At 42.2% G+C, this 16,229-nt stretch overlaps 1 protein-coding gene across 2 annotated transcripts in view; it reads left to right on the top strand.

The window, feature by feature from the left end:
- Positions 1–16,229, top strand: part of BCAR3 (BCAR3 adaptor protein, NSP family member) — a 185,793-nt gene that overhangs the window by 167,014 nt on the left and 2,550 nt on the right. For both annotated transcript variants that reach the window (XM_082264777.1, XM_082264778.1), the window contains 5 exons: positions 179–813; positions 4,658–4,773; positions 7,673–7,841; positions 10,310–10,421; positions 12,762–12,974. In XM_082264777.1, coding sequence (XP_082120903.1) covers positions 179–813; positions 4,658–4,773; positions 7,673–7,841; positions 10,310–10,421; positions 12,762–12,974 — 1,245 coding nt within the window. The remainder of the gene's footprint in view (positions 1–178; positions 814–4,657; positions 4,774–7,672; positions 7,842–10,309; positions 10,422–12,761; positions 12,975–16,229) is intronic.

A 16,229-nucleotide genomic window follows, 5' to 3' on the forward strand; every position in this document is an offset into this window, starting at 1 on the left:
AGTGCTATAGAAAAAAGTGAGAAGTATACTCCCTAGGAAGGCCCTAGGGGCATAGTTAAGTTTTGTTTCCATCTAGTCCTACTCCTATGGAGAACAGCATAACCCCAGAGTCAAAGAAGATATAGAGCTGTGTCAATCAATGAACGAAAGAGAAATTAATGTATTGCTTTTCTTACAGGCTGCAGACAACCATACTTGTCACCTGGAAATGATGGGAAGTTAACACCCAGGCCAAATGTGTTCCGGACTGGAAGTGAACCCACTCTAAGCCCAACAGAAATTCGAAGGTTCAGCAGTGAAGCTCATCCTACTGAAGCTTTAAGGGGATCAGACAGTCAACTGTGCCCTAAACCTCCTGCAAAGCCCAGCAAGGCACTCTGTATGAAGCAACCACCATCACCTACAGTCTGGCAAAACTCAGAGGCAAATTACTGTGAACTTCATCCTAACCCTCCTGATGACTGTGGATGGTCAAGGACACATTCCTCCCACAGTAGCTTTGTAGAAACCCCAAAAACTGGTGAGGAGGATACATTCTCTTTCAGTAACTCAGAGATGAGCATCCTGGGACTGGGATTCGAGGACTGTGTGTCTCAATGTTCAACAGAATTGATTGACAAGGGGGATGAAGTAGAGTTTATCAGGCCAGTTTATGAGACTGAATCTTCTTTAAAACCCAGTGAGTTTGAGTCTCTTCTACTCACCGCAGAAAACAAACCTCTGGAAACAGCCCTGCTTAGACGAGCCAAAGAACTTTTCACGAACAATGACCCTAGGACTATTGCCCAACACATTCTCAAAATGGACTGCAAGGTAAATATGTGCAACCTTTTCATTTACAAACCCAGGAGAAATGCTAAACAAACACACTGTGGGTAAAGACCATGAATACTATTGTCACTCATCTCAAATCTGTGATGCCAAATATATGAAAACTGGACAAAATGTAAACCATCTATGTACCAGGCAGTAGTTCTGCAAGATCAGGCAGTCTTTGGTTTCATCTGCTAATAACTGCCCTCTAAAAGAGTCCTGGGTGTAATCACTCTATGACTGGTTAACAGCTATAATTCTAGATGTGACCCTTTTTTAATGAATGCAGACAAATGACTCCTCCTACAGTCAACCTCTTCATTCTTGATGTCTGGCACAGAGAATCTATGATTAAATCCAGTAAAACAAGAGTCAGAGTTAAAGTATAAATAAATTCAAAGCTTGTTTTAAGTTTTGGATAGTGTGGAGAGGGATTAGAACACGTCAGTTTTTATTGCTGTCTGCGCCCCCACCCCACCCTTAGGGAGATTCACCCTCTCTATTTGTCCTGTTTACCATTATTGAAAGTTAAAGTAAAAGAAAATCCCACAATTTGGGTTGTCCCCAGAAAAGTACTAGAGGGGAAATTTTCCAATGGGGACAGTAGTTCTGATGACCTGCGGGTCCTCAATAAATTACCTTCATTTTCAGGGATTTTCTCTCACTTCCTGTTTGCCCTCCCTTATTCTATCCAAAATGAAAACAAGATTTGTTTGTAGTTCTGCTTTAAAGTGAATCCTGGTCACCTTTTAATTTTTCTGACCAAAGTTAGGTAAATCCTGTTATAAAGTTGCCATTTGAACAAGTGACCCTATTGGAAAATTTGTCATCAAGAAAAAGTGAAAGTAATACCTGATAGGGATGTAACGATATCAAAATCTCACGGTACGATACAATTTCGATATTGACCTCACGGTACGATATTTATTGCGATATTGTGGAAAAGCTCATGGTATTGTTAAATAGCTCATGATAGTGTTTGTGATGATAATAGCGAAAAAATACCGACATTTATTCTGCTTTTGCCAGTCAACAGGCAATTTATTGTTGTATTTATGGATGACAACATAAAACACTGATCACATAGTGCTTTTAAAGTGCAAGTTGTAGTCCGGAACATCAATATTCTGTATAGTAATATTTGGTTGCATAACTGATTCTTCTGTGCAATGTTCAAGTAAGCCCCGGTTCACACTAGGGCGACCTGTGAGGCGACCTGATCGCCTCACAGGTCGCCGCAGGTCGCCTCCCATAGGAAAGCTGCGGACCCGTTCTAATAGGAGCGACACAAGTCGCTCCGACCTAGAAAAAGGGTCCGGAGCTTCTTTGGGGCGACCAGGAGGCGACCGCCATAGACTTCAATGTTATGAAGTCCGTGGCGGCCGCTCCGAGGTCGCGGCGCACTGCTCGCACCGCGACCTCGGAGGTCGCCCCTGAAAGTAGCGTCGCTCCTATGTGAACCGGCGCTTAAGAAGCAGCTAGAACAATTGTAAACAAACAATAGACAATTCCCTTTAAGTGCAAACAAAGATCAAGTTAAGTCAGGTTTAAATGTGCAAGGCAAATAAAGGCAGCCTTTTAAAACTGGTATTTAGGAACATAACTTAAACTTAAATAAAATAGTCAGTCAAAAAGCCTTTAAAAAAAACACTGACCTATCATTTAGCTTATGTTCACGTTTTTCATCAGAAAGATCAAAATATCTACATTGCAAGAAAAAAAAAAACAGTAAAAAAAATCCTTGAACTCTGGTCTATGTAGTTAACAATGATTTGTTCCGCGGGACTGTGTTTATTCCTCTTGCTTTTTGACGGACACCTGTCCTTTTAATATTGTAACCCAACCACGACGATATCGAGACGATATCGAGACAATGATTTGTTCCGCGGGACTGTGTTTATTCCTCTTGCTTTTTGACGGACACCTGTCCTTTTAATATTGTAACCCAACCACGACGATATCGAGACACGACCACGACGATATCTAGACGACCACGACGATACGATATCGCGATATCGTTACATCCCTAATACCTGAAATCTAAAGCAATTTCGTTTACATGCAAGGACACCAGAAAATGTTATCACAGTAATTTTCCTTTTTCATGTTTATCCATCTAGTGGTAGAGCTTGCACCTATCCCCAGCTAGAGGTCAAGCTTAAATCTATAAAAGAGAGGAATAATGACACTGCAGCATTCTACATAACACCATGACTGAGGGTGGATCTGTATGCTGCCATGGGTAGGCACCAGTAAAGAAAAAGAATAGCATTTAATATAATTTTCTGGTTTCCTGGTACCTACATGGCAGCATACTATTGATAAATAACTAGCTGACAGGGAGGGTGATACACATTCAAATGAATGCAACAATTGTTGGTTACACACGCTGTAATATTTTGACTAAGCAATTTAGAACAATGTATTAATAGTGCTAGTATTCTAACCCTCACACCAACCCCTGCCCCTAAGGAGGGCACAGCTGCTCTGATCTTAAAGAAAATGTACTGCTCCAAGTCAGTCCATCACTTACTGCCCAGCCATAACACAAGGTACAGGTTCAGTTTGTGCCGCAAACAATACAACGAATAAGGATGGATGACATCACATGTCAAACTGCAGCTAAAACTCTATCTTATTTCCATAGGATAAAAGTTGGACAACAGCACAGACAGCAAGCAAGGTTGTCGCATTTCATGTCTTACTGACACTTAATCCTAACCAGTGTCAGTATGACCTGAAACAAAAGTCGAGTTAGATGTGAACCTCACAGTCTGGGCTGTCGTACAGCTTTCAACCTATGGAAATAAAGACGATGAGAGTCTTACCTGCAATTTAAGATGTGCTGTCATCCATCCTTATTCCTTGTATTGTTTAAAGCCTAGGTAGCTTGCATCATATAGTCTTTGGCTACCAGTAAATCCTGAAGGTGTTGTGCATTGCACACTATTAAAATGATTAGGAGGATACAAAAAAAAAAGAGACAGGAGAGCTTGGTCACATGACCTAAATTACAAGAACAGCCTCTTCTGCAATCACAGCGTTCTTTCTGCAGTGGTAAGCAGGGAGAACTCCATTCCAGGCTCCATACTGCAATGTGCATTATATAAATAGCACAAAAATGCAGGCTACCATGGGGAGTAACATTGTTACTCCCAGCAGTTACCAGTATCTACTTATAAATAGGCTACTAAAAGTTGTGAATCTGGAATACTCTTCTAGAAAATAATGTTTTTCCAGATACTTCAGACAAATTTAAAGCTGAACTTGAGGCAGATATACAATAGCCCAGCTCCTCTGCTGCTTATACAGTTTCTCCTTGTGATCTCCCGCTGTCTCTTCATCCTGCCACAGACCGAAGTAGAAAGTCACGTGGTAGCTTAGACATAGACCCTAACATGGGAAGATCTGTGTTAGTGGCAGAGGGAGTACGCTGTAAAGAGAACCATTTGCTGTGCTCTGAGTGGTCAATTCTCATTGGAGTATAGGTAAGGTCTTATCTAGTGTGGAGACCTGAAGCTAAATGGATGGTATCCAATGGTAAAGTTAGGTTGATGCATTTGTAAGGAACTGAATATATTTGTGTTAAAATTGTGCTTTTTAATTGTTGTTGAATGTGTAATTGTGTTAAATGTTGTGATTTATATTTTCATCCAAATTGTGTTTTTAAAATTACAAAAAATGTTAAGGAATTAGGTCAGTTTATTACCTGTACTAGAACCATTGGGCCCTCCTCTTCAGTCATGTTTTCTAAATCTAGAGGCGGAATAATTGAAACTTTTTTCTCATCCTGTCAATACTGCATTTCCTGAACGTAAAACATACAAACCTTTGCACTTTGCAGGTTGCTAGGATACTTGACGTCTCACCAGAGATGGAGAGGATCATGGGAGTGAGCTGTGGGCTTGAACTAATAACTCTGCCGTATGGACACCAACTGCGCCTAGACTTAATTGAAAGGTAAACATCCTCTTAGATATCTGTATATGCGGACAGCTCTGCACACCTGTTGCTACTGACAGTGCTAAGAATTACATGCAGTTTAGGAATAGAAAAGATCGCTTTATTTGCTTGAAGGGTTTTTCTCTACCATGGTAAGGTCACTGGAAATGTATTTTGTCCTCATTGAAACAGGTGGTGTATTAGTATGTCTTAAGTTGGCCATTTATGATTCTACTTCTGATTATATGCCTGCACCACATAGAAGGCCATGCAAAGTGGAGTGGAGCTGTCAGTCAAGGATCAGATCCTAACCTAATCTGTAGTCACGGCTCGACAAATCCAAGGAGTCAAGTTGCCATTGCAACTAGAAATTACATCCTGGCGCCTGGGCTATTGTTAGCCCATTCCCAGACGTAACGATTCCTGTTGCTCGATCCCTCAGACATGCAGTTCCGTGGATCGGGCAGCTAGTTGCAGACCACATAGCTGACTAGCTCTGGGAGGGCGTCTATTGATGTCCTCCCAGAACCCCACCTCCCTGCATGCCTTCGGAAGGTATCCTTCAGACACAGCTGTTCACAGGTCGAGGTAAAGAGCCAATCACAGCTGCCCTTTACCATGTGATCAGCTGTGTCCAATCACAGCTGCTCACATTGTAAACAGACTTGCTAGTTATTCCTCCCCGATGTCGCAGTGTAAGGAAAGGAGTGCTGGCAACGGGCAATTCTGATCAGTGTAGCCTCATCAGGGCACATCAGTGAAGAAGAAAATTTATTTGCTAAATTTTTTAACACAAATTAAGGGAAGTGGTTATCTAAAAATCTGCTGCTTAAATCGCTAAAGGTTTTCTTTTCTTCACATACCGGCACCTCTGTGTATTCTGTGTGTGTAAACCTGTGTCATGCATCTACAAAGATACACATCAGGGCTACATAAGAGATGGTCTTTAAAGTCTTTGAAAAAAAAGCTTTGTTCCTTAGGTCCTTACTCCTAAACCTCGCCTCTCTTATCCTCACCCCTTTACCTCCTCCATCTCCTCCCACCTGCCCCCAACTTCATATGGTGTAACATGAAACAAAAATAAAATCCAATAGTTATATTGGGGGAAGAAAAACTCTTGTCCCTCTCCCTATTCCTTCCCTTACCTATCCCCTTCCCATCCCTTAGAATCACACCCTTCCTCCCTGATACCCATTCAGGCCCATAATAAGCATTCTAACTGCAGTGGTTAAATGAACCTCCATTCTATTTTACTGTGAATCTATATCTAATGTATCCTTAGTAAATTAAAACCCTTATAATAATCCATATTAGTATAGCAATTGTATCTTCCCAGTCCTGCAATATTACCTCTACACTTGTGGAGCCAGATGCTATTGACTTCAATGTAAAGCCTGTTTGCATTCTGTCTACCTGTTGACAGACCATCCATTAAAGTCAGTGGCATTAATGTGTTTGCTGCACAGAGCTGTGATTTAGGTAAGTATGACTTGTACAGCATGCTGGAGAATGGGAGGTGAAAAGTGAACTTCCCTTTTAAACCAGGTGGTATTTACATGTAATACTTCCTTTAACGATGAAATATATACATTTTAGAATAGTGGGTGGAGTTTTGCAGATCATATCATTATGCATTAGCAGCCAACTGACCAACCAGAATAGCTGACCTTTACATGGAGCTAAAACCATGCAAATATAAATGCAAGGTTGGAGGCTGAGATCTAAAGAAACACATTTGGATTACAGTGATCCACTCACAATTCCTTCATCTATCATTTAGAAAGCTGGCTCTCTCATTGTTCAGACCTCATCCAGTGTCAGTATCTTCTTCCTGGACTGAGCTGTTTGCCCATAGAGAAGTCATCTAAAGTCTGATGCATGTGCAGTAGTCCTTATGTTCTTGGCAGCTGAACCCCCTACTGTTGCCTCTCAGTCTGTGACCCATCCGTGTAAAAATCCTTCACTCACAGGTCAGCCCCTTTAGTACAAGTATTACCTGCTGTAATAATCCATCATACTCAGCAACTCTGTCCATTTGCTGCCTTTCACAGCAATGAATTGGCTTATGGAGTTTTTATTGATCAGTACCGGTTTTAGAAAAAGTAAACTTTGCAACCCGAGAATGAATTTATGCACACTATAACATTATTAAAGCAGCCGCTGTCTCTGATCTGAGGTCTGCAAGGTCCCTCACCACGACCTCTTCTTCTGGCTTCTTTGAATTGTCAGATCTTCAGCCATCTTGATTGGATATCACAGGATGACATAACTCCTGCAGAGGAATTCATTCATCCCAACACATAAGCTCCATGCAGAGAATGTACCTTTAGCTGCACATAGTAAAGAAGGCTGTGAACAGGCATGTCATTTTATTATAGTAGGGATACAGCATGTCTCTTCTGCTATAAACAACGTGCCTGCTTGCAGTTTGTCATTTTTTTTTTTTTTTTTTTTTTTTTTAGTTCTGTTTAGAGGCCTCATGCAGCTATCACAGACCTGTTTTACAGGCATTTGACTCTTTCTGCCCCCTAAATGCCCTTCTGTTAGCCTGTGTGTCCATGGACACAGAATTTTAGAGGCCAAAATCTGAATGCACCCAACCTAGGCGCATTTCGTGCTTGAGCGTTTATTAATTTCTATGGCCAGACTATACATTTTTTTCTAGCCACTGAACTGACTAAACGCCCAAACACTTGACGGGCCTAATTGCGTTTGAAAAAACCCTGGCTTTTCTCCTGTCAGGGGAAAGGTGTTCAGAAGAGCAGGGTGTGCATGAATTCTAATACCCCACTTTATGGATGTCTGTTTCTCAAAATTCTTTCACAACATAAAAAACTGGCATATGTCATGAAAAGTGATCTTTGTATAATTATCTCCTTTTAGGTAAATTTTTCACAAGCTCATGTTCATGTTACAGGCACACCACAATGGCTATAGGCATTGCAGTGGACATTTTGGGATGTACCGGCAGCTCTGAGGAAAGGGTTGCAACACTTAACAAGATCATCCAAATTGCAGTGGAACTGAAGGAATTGGGGGATTTCTTTGCATTTTCTTCCATCATGAAAGCACTTGAGATGCCTCAGGTAAGGATGACCATTATAAATTTTTATTAAGCAAAGATAATGACCTTTTAATCTTTTCATCAGAAAATGCTTGAGGACAAATTTATTCAGCAATACACTTCAGTCAAAATTAAAATCCTAACAGCAATTGATTTTGTGCCATAGATTTAATCATTAATGTACTACATCACCTAGGTTGGTGACAGTTTCTTTAACCATTTCCCACCTTAGCAAGTTGGTTGGAGTTGCTTTTGCTCTAGACCAGCCTTTCTCAACCAGTGTGCCGCCAGAGGTTCTAAGGTATGCCACAGGATCATGGGAGAGAAGGGCTATCAGATGAGCCCTATCTCCCGATCCCCTGCCAAACTGTACATCAGCACTGATAGAGAGCTCCGTCAGCCTCAAAAGTGAAAGTAAAGGGGGGGGGGAGTGTGCTGTGCTCTCTGCTTCCCCCTACAGTGCCAAGAATTTATGGCATCCCTAAAGAGCAGAGCATTTGTCTGCCAGGAACAAGCGCGATTGTGCGCGTGTTCCGCGACACACAGTAACGTGACTCAAGCCTTGGACAGGGGTGCCTCAAAACTGAAAATACTTTTCAAGGGTGCCCCAACTGGAAAAAGGTTGAGAAACACTGCTCTAGACTGACATGCCAGACTTAAGTGGTTGTAAAGGCAGGAGGTTTTTGTATCTTAATGCATTCTATGCATTAAGATAAAATGCCTTCTATGTGCAGCAGCAGCCCCCCTCTGCCCTCCCAAATACTTACCTGAGCCCAATCTCGGACCATCAATGTCCACGAGTCCATCTGACAGCCAGGACTCTCCCGCCTGACTGGCTGAGACACAGCCGTGGCTGTCATTTAACATCAGCTAATCAGAAACGTTAAGGGCAAGCCTAACCACAGCTCCCTGTCTGAATGGGCACACAGAGCTGCAGCTCAGCTCAGGTGCCCCCATAGCAAGCTGCTTACTATGGGGCACTTGCTAGGAGGGAGAGGTCAGGAGCAGCGAAGAGGGACCCAAGAAGAGGAGGATCTCAGCCACTCTGTGCAAAACCAATGGCACAGAGGTGGTAAGAATAACATTTTTTTTTTTTTTTTTACTTTTAACCACTTGCCAGCCAAGGATGTACCTGCAGATCCTTGGGTTTCAATGGTTATACCGGGCTGATGCCTGCACCTACAGGCATCAGCCCGGTATTATTTTTTTGCAGCTCACAATTTTCTACAAGGCAGAAGTGATCTGAGTGGATAATCAGCCACTCGATCACTTCTGCCGTTGGCGGAAGCGAGTCCCATCCTCCTCCCGATGCCACTTCTTCTGAGCTCTCCAGTCCTAGCGCGGAGGCCGGGAGCATGGCGGCCCATGGCCCCTGGCAGCCTGGTACATAGAGAGAGGAACTGACATCATTCCGCTTGCTCTGGAAACCAGGAGCGACAAGTATTCGTCACTTCTGGTTCCACCCTTTAGCTTACCTAGCCCCTAGCGGCCAGTGAGGTATTGTCACGAACGTCAGAGCGAGAGCAATAATTCTAGCACCAGACCTCCTGTGTAACTCTAAACTGGTAACCTGTAAAGACATTTAAAGCGTTAACTGTGGAGAATTTTAGGCACCGTAGTTTACCGCTATTTCACAAGCAGACTCAATTTTAAAGCGTGACATATTAGGTATCTATTTACTCAGTTTAACATCATCTTTCACATTATACAAAAAATATTAGGCCAACTGTATGGTTTTGTTTTTGTTCATGAATGTGTTTTTCCCCCCCAAAAACAATTGAGTTTGAAAAACTGCTGCGTAAGTACTGTGTGACATAAAAGATTGTAACACACGTTTTAAGTCAGTGAAGGAGGTGGTTAAAAAACAAGACTTCAATATCTTTAACCTTACATAATGCCTTGTGAAGAGCAGTAGTAAAATGTAATCTAAGCCCCCTGCTGCATTGTGAAGCTTACTTATTAGTTTAAAATTGATCAGGGGTAAATCAGGGTTCAAAATCTTAGCGAGAGATTAGAAACTTGTCAGTAAAGTCTCATACACGCCACTAGTTTTTTTTTTTTCCGCTCAACTGCTTATTTTTTTTGACATGGTTATAAATTAGGTAGGTTACCACACAGGCTTGCAAAAAAAAAAAAAAAAATGCAGAGAATTATTCTCAATAGCAACACCATGGTGTTGATTTACTAAAACTGGAGTGTGCAAAATCTGATGCAGCTGTGCAGGGTAGTCAATCAATCAGCTTCGAACTTTAACTTGTTCAATTAAGCTTTGACAAGAAAAAAACTGGAAGCGGATTGGTTTCTATGTACAGCTGCACTTTGATTTTGCACTCTCCAGTTTTAGAAAATCAACCCCACACATCTATAATAGGACATCTAAAAACCCCCTTGCACCTACACGTAAAGCAGAATTTTACGTTTTTAGATCAAGGGCAAATCTGGCCACTGGATTAGTCTCCCAAGTACAGATTTTCTTTTTTGTATTGACAGATTACAAGGCTGGAAACAACCTGGACCATGTTAAGACATCAGTACACACAGACTGCAATCACTTATGAGAAACAGCTTAAACCCGTTAACAAAAGTTTGTATGAAGGTGCAGGTAAGCTCAAAAGCTTTACATTATTAATTAGAGGAACCATTGGCCCTGGAAATGTTGCAATTATGATATCGCCAATTAGAACAGTACTTTCTGCTAGTTTCAATGGACATCCTAGGTCATCTAAAGATTTGGAGACACCCGAATAGTGGGAGCACACTTGTACACCGCTCGGAGAGACTCATAGCTGGGGTTCCCACCAAAGTCTCCCAATAAAATTACTGAGGCTGGCAGCGAAGGTCACTGGTAGATGGCTGTAGAAAAATATTCGCCATCAAAAGGAGGGTTTGAATAGATTTCCTCTTGGACAGTTAGGGCTCTTTCACACACTCCGTCCGCTGGACGGAGTCCGTTTTTCTCAGCGGGGGATCGAGCAGACGATCCCCCGCTGAGCAGCAGGAGGACAGCTGTGTCTCCGCGCTGTGTGCGGAGACACAGCTGACAGTTCCCCATGCATTTCTATGGGGGAAATCGGATGTCAATGGACCGTCAGTCCGTTCTCACCCGATCCCATCCGCTGGACGGATGGAAAATAGGGTTTCCATCCGTCCAGATTTGACGGATCGGATCGGGTCAGATGTCAGCGGACATGTCTCCGCTGACATCTGATGCCCCATAGGAATGCATGGGGGGACCGTTCAGATCCACCAAAAAAAACGGACAGGCGGATCTGAACGGTCCGCCTGTGTGAAAGGGGCCTAAGTGCCACACACTGACATGACTTTCATTACAGCTATTAACAAGTGGCCCCATTGCCAGATTTGACTCAAGGTTTTGCAGGGAGCTGTGACATAGCAGATAAAAAAGTTCACAAACCAACTAGATAATGCCTGCGCTATATCCGAATTATGGCTACAGCGCGGACCTAAATTGCTGGGAGGGCGTGCATTGACATCCTCTCGGCAGCGAGCGGCCTGCCGAGCGCGCCCTGCTTGCTCTGTGATCCGCGAGTCCATGAGATCCCGCCCCCTTACCACGTGATCAGCTGTCAGCCAATGACAGCTGATCATGTAAAGTAAACAGCAGCCGGCAATCAGCCATTTTTTTTCTCCTCACTTTGTCAGTGTGAGGAGGAAAAACAGAAACGATCGCCAGCTCCCGTCAGAGGGACATCGGAAAGGATTTTATGGCCCCAGTGCCACCTACCAGTGCCCACCACCTATCAGTGCCCCATAATAAGTGTCACCTACCAGTTCCTATCATTGCCCATTGGTGCCACCCATCAGTGCTGCCTCATCAGTGCAGCCAAACTATAAAAACGGTTTGGTTTTGTTTTTTTTGTTCACAATTTTCGATCTTTTCTTGTTTGTTCAGCAAAAAATAAAAACCCCAGTGGTGAATAAATACCACCAAAAGAAAGCTCTATTTGTTTGAAAAAAATGATAAAAATGTCATTTGGGTACAGTGTTGCATGACCGCACAATTGTCATTCAAAGTGCAACAGCGCTGAAAGCTGAAAATTGGCCTGGGCAGGAGGGGGGTTTAAGTGCCCAGTAGGCAAGTGGTTAAAGACAACTTTACTTACAATCAAACTTTTACTTTTAACATTTTGATAGAGTTGACAACCGTAAATATGTAATTTTGGGAAGCTTTATCATCAGGACAAGAAACGAGAGGGTGTCATATTAAAACAAAAGACAGAGCAATGCAATTCTGACTGGTGTTCCACCCCTTTCCCCACTACACACGTTTTTGTTGCGGTCTTTGTAGCCACTGGAGATATATCATCATTTTGTATCCTTCTGCCATCCTGGGGGTGCTTATGACAACATGGTGTACATGTAAACTAATCAGCTTCTATCTACAGCTTGTTTAGTAATCTTTGAAAAGCTAGCATCCGATTGGTTGCCATGCGCAGCTGATCCAGTTTTGATATACTCTCCACCCTGTCTCTAGGACAGGAATTGACAGTTACCATCCCTAATGGAGACACAGTCATCAGCAAAAACTTGGCAGAGGCTCTAATATACATAAACAAATGTATGTGGTACAATTAGAATGCAGCCTGGAGACACACTACCCAGGTTAACAAGGTTCTGGGACTAATCTGAAATTAGTCCTGGATGAGTTCAGAGAAGGTGTTTGTGAACCCCTGCTATTTATTGCAGTCCCACCTAATAAATGAATATCTTTAAGTGTGTTGTTTGATTATTAGAGATTGTGATTATTTATTAAGCATGAATGTATGGAGCATAAATTGTAAACCTACTTACTCCATACATTTTTTTTTTTTTTTTAAAGGAATATGTCTTCTGATTTTGTTGGTGCTCATGGTTTTCCATTTATTGAACTGCAGCGTGATAAAGGGGGCTCTAGAATAATTTTTTTCTCATCTTGCCCTAGGAATAGTATTCACCATGCAGGAGAAATCCACAGTGCCGCTTGTGATGCCTCTCTTAATGCTGTTAGAGCGACAGTCTGCCCTATTTGAAGGAATGGACTGGTGGGAGAACCATGACCGAGGTTGTGAAATAATGTTCAGTCACCTAGAAACTGGACGATTCATTGCCCAAAATGCAGCTTTGTATCAAAGCAATGCACAACAGGCATTGGAAGGTAAGATAAAAGAAAGAGAACCTGTCATCTTGTACCAGGTCACACATACTTTAGCTGAAGAAGTACAATTTATAACTGGCTTTATTCCATCGTTAATGAAGGGTTTTGGTTACTTTTGGTTACTTATAGCTAGATCACCAAGTTTGGTGTAGATTTGGTTTTTAGCATTTAGGTATTTGCAGGTATCATGCTACAATTAGAACATTCATTTTAACATTTTTAAAACCTGATTTTTTTTTAAAATGATCCTGTCTTCAGATTTCTTCTTGTAAATCTTTTGGTCTTCCTAGAGTAAAATCTATGCTTGGGCAGAATTATACCCTCAAAGACCTTATGCACACTCAGTGTTTGCAAAATGCAGCTTTAGGCACGTTTTTAACACAGCCTTTTATCCTGCCAGGAGCTTTTAGGAGAAGCTGCGCAAACCCATTTAGGCACGTCAGGCATTTGGGCGTTTTAATAATTTCAGTGGTAAGAATATAAATTTATTCTGGCTGCTGAAAATTAACACTCAAATATTAAATGTGCCTGTCAATTAGGCATTTCTTTTCTTCTGAAACGCTCCTCTACTGAACGTGAAACTGATGCCTTCAAACACCTTATGTATGCAGGAACATATAGGCTAACATATTTCGATCACCCCGAAAGTCGCCCATCAAGTTTTTTTGAAGCTTCATTCACCAATTTATCACTTTATGGACTTTACCACAGTTTTTTTTTTTTTATATATATATATATTCTATTTTTTATAAATTTATAATCACTTTTTCCCCCTATTGATTTATATTGATACAGTACTACAGAGATTGCACTGGATCACTTTTAGTAATTAATACATTTATTTATTAATGCTGAGTAATTGGATCCACTTAGCACTTTTCACCGCATAAATATTTTAACTTCTTTATTTTCTGGATATTATTGTACTTAAAACTGTCACTTGTTGTTCACCAAGCACTATATATATATATATATATATATATATATATATATACACACACACACCTTATTATCACCACCACTACCATTTTACTGCACTTTATATACACTTGCTATATTATTGAATGCTACTGTTTAACTTATTACCAACTGTTTTTATTACACAACCATCCATCTATATATATTTTTTTCTGTGGTGTCAGAGACTCATTCAATACCACTACAAATAAACCCCAATACTTTTTGGCAGCGCCACCCACCTCGCTATCCCTATATATATATATATATATATATATATATATATATATATATATATATATATATATATATATAGGCTAACATGGAGGCTTGTTTAGAGGCAGGGGGAAAAAAATTTCAAACTCCCTTAAACGTGGCGGTTTGATGCCCAGTGTGCATGAGGCCTACCTGTTGTCTGATTTTTGGCTAGGAGAGACATCATCTTCCCATCATAGTTTAATACCCTCAACAGGGTTTTACTGCTGTCCAGGGCTACATTATAAAAAAGAGCCCACCCCACAGGTACTGAGGGTAAATCTCTAATGGAGCCCCAGATACAGAAACCTTAGGCAGGGTTTTATGCTATCTAAAGATTTTAAGAATAATATAAAAAAAAAAAAAATATGAGCAGCACAGTGGCTAGGTTGTTAGCACTAGGGTTGTCGGTGTGAGTTCCACGCATGGCACTACTGCTATGGGGTGTGTCTGTTTGTGTTTCCTCCCACACTCTAGACATGCATGTAGCTCCTTTCTACATTAGCCTTGGTAGGTATGAAAGTTAAGGGACCTTAGATTGTAAGCTCCTTAAGGGCAGGAACTAAAGTGTGTATGTGTGTATACACACTGGAGATCAACATTAGAAAACCTACAATTTCCAAAGTTTCAAGGTCTCTGCTTAGTCCTATTTGAAACTATCTAAACAAGAGTAAAAGAGCAGATTTGTTAAGCATAATTTCATGAGTTAAATATATTTTGAAGCACAGAATAAAAAAAACTTGATTGATATTTGAAAAATAACACTGATCGGAAAGCGATCCATTATCTGTGGCCAACCTGCTCTGGCTGCTGCCATCGCAACGGAGGAGTATTACTAACCCAATCACGAAACATAGCTTGACTATCTGGGATAGACTTAGCCGACGCTTCCACCTGCAATCTCCTCATAACCCCCTACTCTCTTTTCTCCGCAATCCATCCTTCTACCCGGCCTGGTCCTCTCGGACCTCCTTCTCCGCCTGGACTAGTGCTGGTCTGATACGGGCCCATCAATTCTTCACTCCACGCACCTTCTACCCATTCCCTACCCTACGAGAAACTCACAATCTCCCATCTGGGGAAATATTCCGCTACCTACAACTCAAACATTTCTTTACACAAGCTACTCCCGTTAGAGAGAACACCACCACCTTCTCGACATTTGAACGCGCATGCAATACTGACCCTCACAGACGAGGGCTCCTCTCTGACCTCTATGCCCACCTCCTGTCAGCTCAGGAGACCACCCCGCCCACATACACAGCCAAATGGGAACGAGACCTACATATTACGCTTGACGATGAAGACTGGATGCAAATTTGGCAGGCTACCAAATCGGCATCCCCGAATATTGTAGCACTCGAAACCAATTACAAGGTCCTTACCAGATGGTATTTGGTTCCCACTAGGATCTCTAAATATGTACCTCAGTACTCCCCCCGTTGCTTCCGGGGATGCGACTCCCCAGGTACTCACGCACATATCTGGTGGGAATGCCCTGTGGTGCGAGCCTTCTGGTCCAAAGTACACGATACCCTGTCTACCATGTTTGGCACCTCTCTTGCCCCTGACCCGGCATCAGCTCTCCTGAATCGCAAGCCACCTAACCTTACACACCGTCAATTCAAACTTTACCTATACGTCACGACGGCTGCAAAGCAAACCATCGCGAAAGCATGGAAAACCCCCACGCTCTGTCATTTGGCTGTGCAACACAGAGTTACCCAAGCCATGCTACATGCTAAAACAGAAGCAATTTTATTGGATAAACTGACCCCCTATGAACGGCTCTGGCGGCCTTGGATTGACCATTGCCTACCACCAGGCCTTGACGACAGCCTTGTACTCACCTGATTGGGAAGTCCTCCTTGCCAACCCTCTTTCCCCACTTGGGCCCCTGGGGGGTTCGAGGCTCCCTCCAGTTACCAGCTGTTACCAAACCCCCATAACCCTCTCCCACCTACCCTGATTTCATCCCAACCCTGCCTTCCCAGCCCCCTCTCCCCACTCGGCCCCTGGCATATCACATTAAGTGTTATACCT

This window comes from Pelophylax lessonae, assembly GCF_965119305.1.
Source record: "Pelophylax lessonae genome assembly, chromosome: 8".
Classification (NCBI taxonomy): domain Eukaryota; kingdom Metazoa; phylum Chordata; class Amphibia; order Anura; family Ranidae; genus Pelophylax; species Pelophylax lessonae.